General features: G+C 32.7%; 1 protein-coding gene across 1 annotated transcript; it reads left to right on the forward strand.

Annotated features, from left to right (window-relative positions):
* The first annotated feature begins 7,569 nt into the window (after window positions 1-7,569).
* Window positions 7,570-11,586, forward strand: LOC140887568 (glycerophosphocholine acyltransferase 1). The gene is made up of 8 exons (XM_073294891.1): window positions 7,570-7,824; window positions 8,096-8,215; window positions 8,431-8,488; window positions 8,587-8,687; window positions 9,044-9,139; window positions 9,233-9,326; window positions 10,520-10,757; window positions 11,083-11,586. The coding sequence occupies exons 1-8, from the start codon at window positions 7,735-7,737 to the stop codon at window positions 11,441-11,443; spliced, it is 1,158 nt and encodes a 385-aa protein (XP_073150992.1). The 5' UTR covers window positions 7,570-7,734; the 3' UTR covers window positions 11,444-11,586.
* Window positions 11,587-12,389: the final 803 nt, after the last annotated feature.

Genomic DNA, 12,389 nt, shown 5'->3' on the forward strand with positions numbered 1-12,389 from the left:
TAACTTTGTTTCAACACAAGTTTCACATTTGTGCTTTTTATCAATATAAAATGTGGGTATGTTTTTCAAGTTAATTAATCTACTAATTATATCATAATTAACATGTCCTAGTCTACCATGTCACAAATTGAAAGACTTAAGAAAATAAATAGAAGCATTCACTTTATTTATTTTTGGCTTAATAGCCATTACATTGAGCTTAAATAAGCTATTACAAACATAACACTTTCCGATAAATATTCCACATTTTGAAAAAACAACTTTGTATGACTCAAACACAATACGGAAGCCATGCTTATTCAAAAGCGATCCAGACACCAAATTCTTTTGAATTTCTGGCACATATAACACGTTAAGAGTCAGCTCTTTCCCGAAAGTCATTTTCAAAATAACCTTTCTTTGTCCCTTGATATCAGATGTAGCAGAGTTTCCCATGTACACCTTTTCACTATTCTCGAACTCATCAAAAATTGCAAACATCTCATTATCGGAGCACACATGGCGAGTGGCATCAGCGTCAATCCACAATTCTCTTAGGCTTGAACCCACTAAGTTCACCTCAGAAATAACAGCACAAAGATTCATATTAGAAATTTCTTGAGACATGGACTCCACCATATTTATCTTCTTATTTTTATTCGGTTTCTTGCACTCAGAAGCCTTGTGACCCGGACCGCCACAGTTGTAACATTTTCCAGAAAATTTTCTTTTGAAATTGTCTTTCTTGGGTCCCAACTTGGAATCTCTCCCAATTTTACCAGTGTTTTTCTTGATCTTTGAGCTCTGACCGTGCTTGACCACATTTGCTTTTGCGACATCAAGATTAAAAAATCTTTTCTCAGAACCCTTGTTGTCTTCTTCAATGCGAAACCTAACAACAAGTTCTCCTTATTTACTTGCTCTTTTTTGCTACCTATTTTTAAAAAAAAATATCATAGATAATTGAATATATCTAAAAGAAATAATTAAATTATATCTATTATAGCTATAAATTATATGACTTAGTGTTAGGATCAAGTATTTATCATTTAGCCAAAATTTATAGTTGTTAGTCAAGTCACAATTTTATTTTCTTATATTTGTAGCAGCACAAATGGGTCGGGATGTTAAGTTTATGAGTTCGGAGATGGGTGTGTCTTAATGTTGGTGTTGTCTCATATCCCTTCGAGGTCAGTCTTATATCATTATTCTTATTTGTTTCCTACCGTATACCATATGGCAGTGGCGTACCCAGAATTTTCGATCAGAGGGGGCGAATTCAATAGATTTAAAAAAATGTCTAATAAATGTCATATATTAACTTTATATGTTTTTTTACAATAGAACTCTACTAAATTTCATGCTTTAAAAATAATGAATAATATTTTCTTTATCAACTGTATCAAACGCATGAGGTACCAAACAATTATTTGATCATCTTTCAGTCGATTACGAAGTGATGTTTTAATAATTTTCAATACTCAAAAATGCTCTCTACAATTGCAATTACAACAGATATATAACAATGCCAATTTTCAAAGTAAATATATCAAATGAAATAATTGATGTTTTTTCTATTAAACAATCATTTTAACAATCTCGCTAATTTCTGCGAAATCAAAAAATTGATTGATACTTCATATCTCAAATAAAGGTATGATGTTGGTGCTCAAGATGCGCTAACTCTATTAAAGAGAAATCGGAAGATAAAACTGAGCAAATTGAAATAATTTTTCTTATCATAAGTAAAAAAAATAAATTTGATGGATCAAAACATGTTATAGATGTCAAAAAATTTGCGTTCATCTAGTTAAAAAGATATATGTTTAAATCTCTGAAAATTTGTCACTTCATAAACTCTTTCAAAACGATATTAGTTAAGATGATTTTTTTTCAGTGATAGTCAAGATGGATGTGACTCTTTTGTTATTGAGGAGGAGGTTGCACAATTAAAATTGGAAAATACTAAAGGTACAACAAATATCGTGTACAACGATATTTACAACAATAATATTGTGAGATTTTGTTATCGCGAGATTTTGTATTTAATGTATCATGAGATTTTGATAAATTAAATTTTTGTATTAAATTTTTTATGTCGTAAGATTTGATGTACAAATTTCGTTGTATATGTAACAAAACTCATTAAAACTTGTATTTTAAAAATATATTATATATATAGTACTAAATTTTTTTAGAATTTCAGGGGAGGCGGTCGCCTACTTTCGGGATCATGTAGCTCCGCCACTGGTATTATCCGTTAAGATCTGATGTCCCTTTTTTTTTTACTGCCCACCAATCTTATCCTTTCCTTATGATCACGGGCTCTGCCTCCAACAGAGACAATATTACCCATTAAGATTTAGTGTATCTCTTTTACAACCCATCTAGTCATCCATATCAAACAGCGCAACTTCAGCAGTTTGACACACTAGAACTTTTCAACCATCCAGGAGGCCACTCATCTCTACAATCCGTTGTAATCCACCATTAGGCGAGTGGGAAAACACCAATGCAGTCCTCCTATTTTAGGTGACGGGACATGCCAACTCAGTGAATTTACGTGTAATTTGGCTTATTGGGATGGTCTAGCCCGCAACCCGCCACAACTCGCCATTAGATGGGTCGTCCCGCCATTTGGTGGGTTGAGAAATTGTCAACTCAACCCACTTATTTTACACGGTGGAGCGATCCAATCGCAAGGGCCTGACCCATTTTGATGCATCTACTCATCTCAATACTACTCTCAATAATGTAATTATCGGGATGAGTGTTTCCTTTATTCTTGATAGGAAAACAATCGTAGCACGATGTTTATTTTATTTGTTTGGAAATTAAGTTTTGGTGTTTACAATTACGAAACTCAACCGATCTAAAAGAAGACCAAACGGAAAGGCAATAAACTGATTTAAAGAAGCTAAACTGCCTCGCGCTAAAACTGTCTTGCTCAACTAGCCGGAAATGCTACGCTAAACTGACTCCATCAGTTTACCCTCACCAATTTACTACAATACCAATTTTGGATAAGATCGTCCGTACTCTGACACACTCTGTAGAAGGTAGTGCCGCGATGCAAAGGAGAATGTCGGCTCCAGAATTTGTTCTTGAAAGTGACAAATACAACGGGAATAATTCAAAACTCTATCTGAAGATTCAATTTGAATTTATTACCGTTAACATACAATGGTATAAATAGAGATTTTGATCGATCAAAGAGGCTCTCTTTTGCGCTGTAATTTCTGCTCACTTTGTTTACAACAAGAGCATCTCAAAATCTCAAAAGCTCAAAAGCCGATCAAAGAATTCAAAGTACAAACGCCTAAGCATTAATTTGATCAGTGAAGGATCAATCTTGTGCAAAAGAAGTCGAGTTGTATTCATCCTTGTTTTATCATCAGTCTAGGACTGAAAACTGAGTTGTTATACTAGGAGTTCTTGTTTAGGCAGTGTCTAAGTCCTAAACCGGATCGGAATTTTGCAAATTATTTGTAAAATTCAAAGTCTTCTAGTGATATCCTTCCGAGGTGGAAGAAGGGGTGACGTAGGAGTATTTGAAATCTTCGAACATCCATAAACATCTGCTTGTGTCTTTTTCAGTTTATCTATTCTCTTTACCTTGCACAAATTATTTGATAGTAAGTGTTCAAATCTGTAATTTGACATATTTTCGCACATTCATTGTTTGTCATATTACATTAGACACCAAGATAAACTTGAAATTCCATCACTAAACCGATCGAATTCAATCCCATATCACTAAAATGTTATAAAGTGTATTAACTCATTTCTACACATCGTGACCAATCCTATCATTATTGTTGTGCGATCTAAAATAATATAATTATATTACTATCATTGGACATATTTGTTGTTGTTATGGATTTCTCCAAAACATTTTTATATGTAACAAAAAGACAAGAAGCTAAAAAATTATGTTCGTAAATTCAAAGTCAGAGCAAGACAATCGGTTATTAGCAAATTCTCGTAACCTTCACTTTGTTTTTCCGAGCTTCTCTTTGTTTAATTTCAGTTGATCAAGCCTGCTTAATTTCAATTCATCAAGCTCAATGAAACTTCTGAACAGTTTTCAGTAAAAATTTGATCCTACTAATTTTGTCCCATAAAATCAATTTTAGATACGAAAAATAATTTTTTTTCCCACAATTTAGTTATATTTACTGAAAAAAGGTCCAAAGTCCAGAAATCAGGGTACGGGCCATTAAATGTTACGGAGCACAGCAGCCCATGCTAGTCATCAATCTTGCACCAAATAGATACAATAAAAATAAATGCAAAATTAAAATTTTTCCTTGGACAAAGATAAAGCAACTCTATCCCTTCGCCCAATAATAAAATAAATTGTTCCAATATATAAAGTATTAATTTTTATGCAAGAGTCTATGCTATTGCACATGTACTACATCTAATGCTATTTTTATTTGCATTTCAGATGTTCACGTAAACATCCGAAATGCAAAAAAAAAAAAAAACCATTAGATCCCCACATGGACAATGCCCATGTAGTAGCATAGACTCTCCCTAATTTTTATATGCGACGATTTATACAACATAAATGATATTAAGCGAAGAAAATTTAATATTATTTTATACTTAAAAAATTGAGTCGAACTTTTAAAAATGATGATTATTTTTAAAAATAATAACCAATCTTTTCTCATTTAAAATAATATTTAAAAAATGTTATTTTATAACAAACAAAAACAAAAATCTTTCACCCATAAGGGCACATGGCTTGATGTACATACTACGGAGTATGACAAATACAATGTGTGTTCTATATATAAAAAAATGAAGAATGGAGTTTTTTAATAAAAAAAAAAAAAAAAGTTTTAAAATCAAAATTGTAAATTTTTTAAACTAAGAAGATAAGATGAAATTTGAAATATGAAAATTGAGGAAATGGGATCCTCTGTTGTATGCTTTGAAATAACACAAAATATTATGTTTTTAGAGATGATAATGAGTCGAGTCTAAACTCGACCTCGTATTAAACCTACTCCAATGGAAAAGATCTATATCGGACCAAGCAGTTTCGGGACAGATCTTGTATATGTCAAATCCATCCGTCAAAATATATAATGTATATATAAATATAATATATATATATATAATTTATATATATATATGTATATATATATAATGTATAATTATATTTTTATCATATTAAATAATTAATATATTATCCATAATTTGATTTTATAATATTTTTGGATTGAAAGGATTTTATTTCATTATGATATGTTTAATTTGAAAATATATCATTATATTTTTTTGTTGTTATTAGTTATTAATTAAATAAAATTTGAAAAAATTTAAATTGTACAAATATTTTTGTACTAAATATAATTAATATAAAATTTAAAAATAAATTTAATGATATTTTTAATTTTTAGATTTTTATTTAATAAATTTAAAATTATATAAATACTGACAAGTCTAACAATATTTTATATCATAATTTTTTATACAGTACACATATACGGTTTTCGACATGATTTACCACCCGATCGAGTGTCTTATGTAAAAAATGAAAAAAAGAATAAAAAAATTGAACTGAAAAAATAAATAAATAATATAGACAGCTCCCAAAACGGCAGAAGCACGGATCAATTTTGTGAGATAAACCTTCGACCTGATCCGATTAAAGAAAAAAATGTGTGACACAAACAACTATTATGTATAATTTTTTCAAACCAAATCGATATACAAAAACAATTAACATACTTAAAATATATTTTGTGTTGAATTGTACACGAAGTTTTAATTCATGATTTCAAAGTTTCTAAAAATCCAATATCAAATTCAACACCTGAACCAGCTGTGCGTGTCAGCATTAATTATTTCTACAAAAAGATAGATATATAGCAAGCAAGTCAAAAGATAAATTAAATAGTGAATTAAATTAATTATAAGATTGATTAATTAATTAATTAATTAATTAAATGAATATTGGTAGACAAAGTTAGATAATTGTTCAATTGTTGTTATTCCAAGGAAGTGAACCAAAAAAACTATTTTTATATTTGTTTTCACGTAGAATAATGAAAAACGGGCCATCCTTTTGCTAAAGTATTCTTTTTTCTTTTTTCTTTTTTTTTTTTTTGCTAAAGTATCCTTTTGCTAAAGTATTCTTCTTGAATGTACGTACAATTCTCGTAATAAAGTTTAAAATAGGAATCGTCATCGTTTTCCATTTTATAATTTATAATCATTATTAACCAGTGACGTACAACTTAAGTTTTTCCATTAAAAATGGTCATTATGAAATAAATTTTTAAAGATAAGATGCTAACCTTGAAGTTGAAGTCTTTATGCTATTTATCTCCATCTGTTCGGGACACATTTATTTCGCATGCCAAATCAGTTGTTTTACAAATAAGCGCCTTATAAATTGTTAAAATTTAAATAATTGCCAAATAAATGCATGTAGAAGACAAATAACATTTTTTTTCCCAAAAAATAAGTATGAAATTCATTTTTTTTAAAAAAACTTCGAAGTATATTTTGAATATATTTGGGTTGTAGTAACTCTTTGGTGAAACGGTCAATCCGACTCATATCTACAATGAAAAGTAATAATTTTTTTGTATAAAAAATAATTTTCTTTTACGTGTCTGAGTCAAATAAAAAATCTGTCGCATACAATTTACCAACGAGATCATCTCATAACAGTTTTTGTGTTGGATTGATTCATAGTCTACAACGAAATCGGTCTCTCTAAAATAAACTAAAACTATATGTTATACATGTTTTAACTATTTTCAGGATTTTTCTTCAAGTTCATTATTCTTATCAACGGGAACAGATATTAATTTATTGCACGTCCATGTTTCATTTGATATTTGATTCAAACAAGAAAAAAAAATAAAGTTATAAATTATTATGTTATCCATATATGTTGATTTTTTCACCTCTATGCCACACATGTTTCATCACCTTACGAGCTCAATGGTGCCTAAATGTTTATAACCTTTGGGCTCACGATACGAGACAATAAATTGAGAACATAATTATTTTTAACCCTAATTATTATAAACTTGATTCAAACATCCGAATAGTATAAAGATATAAAATCTCATTTTTGGCACTTATCGATACCTGAGATGAATATTATAAACACATATTTTTTTCAATCACTGGCTAATGTGAATTTAAATAAACAAATTTGTCTTATTAATTGAGATGGTTCAGAGTGGTAAAGTAGGTGAACGCTTATAAATTGTCAAAAATTCGATTTTCTTTATTACCATCTTTTCGAGTGAACTTGTAGTTCAGTGATTGTCCAATGCAATTTACTTGATTAATATAATATACAAAATATTACATTAATCGAATTTTCTTCATATACATCAAATAGTAACAACGGTTACTTTAACGTGATAAAAAAAATACAAGCAAAACAAACAAACTTAGCAACACACATGTTCATAACTAAATAATAATAACAATAACATGAAATGAAACCCCATTGGTGATTAGATTCGATGGTTTTTTTTTTTTTTTTTTTTTTTTTTGGTAATCTGATTAGTTTTTTTATGCAAAGATTAGCCAGCTGAACGAAGCGAAAGCGACAGATTTCCATTTCCCTAAACAGACGCACCCGCACAAAAAGACAATGTCTTGAATGAAGCAAAGAACCACGTCGCCATCGACTTCTTTAAATTCATTTCCCGCAGCGGAATAAGGAAGTTTCTTGAAAAACAATTGGAGGGTTTTTGTTCACACGGAGAAAGAATGGCAGCCTATGAAGAAATCATGGAGGTGGAGGATTCGGAAGGGAATTCATATGGGCAAGTTAAGCTAAGATTCACAGATCGGTCCAAGGTATGAGATTTATGTTGTGTAGATGCATGAATGCAATTTGCTAGTTAATGGCTACAAAATTTGCGCTTTTTTTGGGGTGGGTTTGAATATTTGGATTCTTTCTTCATTTGGGTTGTGATAGGCAATTCCATGGGGGCCGAGCGAACTTCTATTTCAAGGAAAAAAGTTACTCGAGATTTGGAAAAAAAAATTCATGTTCTGGATTGTTGTCTGCACTTGTGTGTGTTTTGATTGTTATTTCTTTACGTGGGTTGCGTTTGGTTTTGCGTAGGCAGTGGCTCAGACCAAGGAGATGCTGTCCAAACAAGCAGATCAGACCAAACAGATCTTGTCCAAGCAAGCGGAGAAGATCGCCAGACAGGCTGAAGAACATGAAAGATTCATCAATAAGGTATTTCGATTGCATAATTATGTGCAAGCTTCTTTATTCTTCTGCCTTTTTGGATGAGGGAAATGTGTATAATGGAAACAGGACCATAGTATCTACAGTATTTGCATGCAACTTAAAGAGAAAATCTGTAGTTTTTAAGATTCCTCGACTTGATTCTCAGTGTATGGCGCGATTTCCCAAATTTCTGATAAATGGTTTTGTTGGGAACTATTTAGGTGACGCACTTGCTTGGTGTTCTTGGTTTCGGAGGATTCTGCTTTGTTTTGGGGGCAAGTGAGTAGAACATCTACTGGCGCATGACTTTGTTGGGATTACTGGCATGAATTGTAATTGTGTCATGATATTGATCTTTGGTTGGTTAAATGATCCAGGGCCACAAGATGTGCGGTACCTATATTGTCTGTTTTACATTATTTTCGTTCCTCTTCGATGGATTTACTACCGATACAAGAAATGGCACTATTATCTTCTGGTAATCTCCTACTCATCTATGCCACTTGATTGCCCTGGTGGAGGATCAATCTGGTTTTTGGAAATTTATTTTTGGTCCTGTTTCATGAGTGACATGTGATCGTTGGTTGCAATTCCAGTTGCTTTACAAAATTTATGTTTAGGCTCAGCCTTGAAATTTAGCGCCTGCGGTAACTGTGTCTTGTCTGTGTTAGCTACATCTAGTTTCACATTTATTCAGTACGTACATAAGGTTTGCAGGTTCAATATGTTCATGTACCGTGAATATGAGTTTGAATTCATAGTGTCATGCTGGGCTTCTTCTACAATCTTAAGGAAAGAGTATTCTCATGATTCATCTACGTTGTTACCATGCAGGACTTCTGCTATTACGCGAATACAATCTTTTTGGTCATGATTCTGGGTTATCCTACAAACGAGAAACTTTTCATGGTTTGTTTCTCATTTGCAGAGGTAATTTATCAGATTACTGTTACTTCAGTTCATTTCGTTAGCATAAATTTCCTTGGTCATTTGTTTTCCCGAATTCATGTAAAATGATTACAGGGGCCATTGGCATGGGCACTCATTGTTTGGCGCTGTAGCTTAGTTTTTAATTCTATGGACAAAATTGTAAGCGTCTTCATACATCTCTTACCTGGTAAGAAGAATCTCCTTTACTGTTCTTAAATGATTCAATTGGCTATTCAGTATCTTGAGAGCATTTTGAGGACTGAATATTTACATTTATTTCCCTGTTAATTTGACTAGTTAGAATTGATATAGTTGTACAATTTACATTTAAACTTCTTGATGGCGTTCCAATTTTTACATCTGTGCATACAATACATATACGGTCGTATATTTCGGTCTTTGATTTAGCTCAGCTCTTAGCACTGGCATGGACCGAGGTTCGGCGTATTAGATTCACAAATTATATGATGCATTAACCTAGTAATTACTAGTTAGACTGACAGTTGCTCGATGAGATTGTTATATATGGCACCTGTACATTGTACAATATGTCAGATAAGATTTTCGTTTCTCAAGGTGACAATCATAGTGTATTGTCACTACATACCATATTACAGACGTTTTTCATGAGTCAAGCCTCCAGAGTTTTCTCTTGAGGCTTCTTTACATGAAAATGGTTTGAAACCTGAACCGAAAAGGCTATGGTTCTTCAGGTTGAAATATTTGTTCTCAAGTGTACCAGAAAGAGAATAAACGTAGACTATTCATTTCTGTAGAATGAGTGAAAACAAAATCTGGGGATGCCACCAAATCAAGATTAAAACTGAAGTGAATCTCTTTTTTCCATTTACTAGAAACTTGTTTCAGACTTTTCCTTTTTGTGTGTTGAGTGGAGGTGGAGGCAGCCCATTGACTGACAACCTCCTCTATTTCGTCATTGCCTCTACCTCGTAGTTCATAAAGGATGCAGAAGTTTTGGCAGTAATTTTTACCTTATATTTCATGGAATTCAAGAGCATCTGGCTGTTTCAACACTCAACGAATTATGAATTATTTGTGGTACACAATTTCTTTTATGATAGTTAAACGGCTTCAAAATGTGGTATTTCCCAAAAGTATGTAGAAGATGGGATGTATTACTAGTACTTTTGGTAACGGTGATGGAAAATAGGGACCATGTTGTACTCGGAATGTGCTTTTCTTGAAAATGGAATGATTCAGCCAAACTATTTGTCCTTGTTCCATTTCACAATCACTCCATTTTGTAGTAGCTCAGCCTCAGATAGCAAAAAACTTATTGGATATGAAGCTGGTTTTTCTCAAATATGCATGTAGTCCCATACTCAAGTAATTTATAGATTATTCAAATGTGGCTTTCAGGATTGGTTTTCTTCACAATTCGATGGTGGGATCCTCTGTTTTTTGAAGCCATGCATCCCGAGGGAACAGCTCGGAGAATAACATGGCCCTATGCAGAAAGCAAATCAGATCTGTGGACATGGCTATTTTTTGTTCCTTTGGTGGCTTATAGTGTGTGGCAGCTTCTTTATTTTCTGATTGTAAATGTTTTACGTCACCAAAGACTACTCAGAGATCCTGAAGTAATGACTTCCTACAGGTTTCCGCATATCTCTCTCTCTCTCTCTCTCTCTCTCTCTCTCTCGCCCTCTCTGGTTGCAAGCTACAGTTAGGGGTGGTTTCAGCAAGAGGGTGATGGTGGCGACCATGTCCCATCCAACCAAAAAGTTTTTTTAACTGTATATGTAAATTTTTAAAGAAACTGCAAGTTTCATCCCAAATATGTAGTCGGTTGACACACCTAGCCTTGTCTCAACCCCTTTTTGGATCCACCCCCTACTATAATGATACTTCCATAAAACCTGGAGCCCATTTTTTCGTTATTCAATAGAATGTAGCATATTTTAGAACTTCCTATTGAACAGGGAACTGTCGAAGAAAGCCCAGAAAGCAAACAACCTTTGGTGGCGTTTGAGTGGATTGCTTGGAGACAATAATCGCTTGTTTATGTACATTCTGCTTCAAGCCATATTCACCGTAGCAACTATGGCGCTCACTGTCCCAATATTCTTATCATACAAATTACACGTTACTTTCCAATTACTCAAGGTTACTGCAACTGTATGGAATGGAGGAAACTTCTTAATAGAAGTTATGCCGAGGCAGGTAATCTTGAAGGAGAAGAAGAAAACAGAGATGAAACCCATTGAGGCTCAGTTTGACCAATCCGCCGAGGAGGAGAATTTAATGAAAGCCAATAATTCTATTGATGCAATGAAATCTTAGTAGCATTTTCTTTGCTTGTTACTTAGTTGTGTTGATCTGTAGAAATGCTGTCGTTTATAAATAATTTATGTTTTTAGATTTGGTGAAAGGATTGTGCATTTGTGCTATGTTTTTTGGTGTATTGTGTATTTAGACTTGATTTCTGTTACTGTCACATAAGCCATCTACTGTGCCGAGTGAGGTTTGATCCTTTTGACAAAAGGCTGAGACGAGCTTGTGCGAAATTTCACGCTACCTTAGAGAAATACTCGAAGGGTGTCTAAACGTGAATATGTTTCCTCACGTGTGAGATCTACTTAAAAACGTGGATCTCGTATGAATAAATATTCACCTTTGAATGCATTATTATTAGGGCAACGTGTTTAAAGTATCATGTCATCTCCCTGAGTTTAGATAGGATGACAGTACTTTGTGCCTCCCAAACAACCACTACACCAAGTAGGAAGAAGGAAACTAGGCTAGTATCGCTCTAGCATATGTGGAACGAATGATGTTAAAACTTAAATGACACTGTTTAGTGCCAAAGGTGATGAATTAGTTAATTATATATTTTTGTTATATACGAAATCACTATCCCATTAGCCAAATGATGTTTTTTGTGTTTTTATCCAATAAATAAATAAATATAGAATCTGAATTCAAAATATTTTCATCCCTTTGATCATTCTTAAGAGATCGTACCAATGCTCGAGATTTAAATGGTCAATTCAACTTAGCATGTTTCATCTTTTGGGATTATTCTATGTTACACCAGGAGTAGTTCTCCCCCTATGATGTGGTCAAATTACAATCATTGGATCATCAACACACGTGTCAATTTTCATAAAAATATAAGGGTCTCACGTGATCTAATGATATTGAAATAGGGGGAGAAACACTCTCGTTGTAGCATAGACTAATCCTTTTGATACAAGATCAATTGTTAGTTTGATTGGGGGATGAGGTG

Source organism: Henckelia pumila, chromosome 3, assembly GCF_033568475.1.
Source record: "Henckelia pumila isolate YLH828 chromosome 3, ASM3356847v2, whole genome shotgun sequence".
NCBI classification, from domain to species: domain Eukaryota; kingdom Viridiplantae; phylum Streptophyta; class Magnoliopsida; order Lamiales; family Gesneriaceae; genus Henckelia; species Henckelia pumila.

Bases quoted from the DNA above. Each gene is read 5' to 3' on its own strand.
- LOC140887568 (XM_073294891.1), top strand. From the start codon at position 7,735: ATGGCAGCCTATGAAGAAATCATGGAGGTGGAGGATTCGGAAGGGAAT. The intron at 9,327-10,519 runs GTAAGAAGAATC...TGTGGCTTTCAG, and splicing joins CTTCATACATCTCTTACCTG to GATTGGTTTTCTTCACAATT. The intron at 10,758-11,082 runs GTTTCCGCATAT...CCTATTGAACAG, and splicing joins GAAGTAATGACTTCCTACAG to GGAACTGTCGAAGAAAGCCC.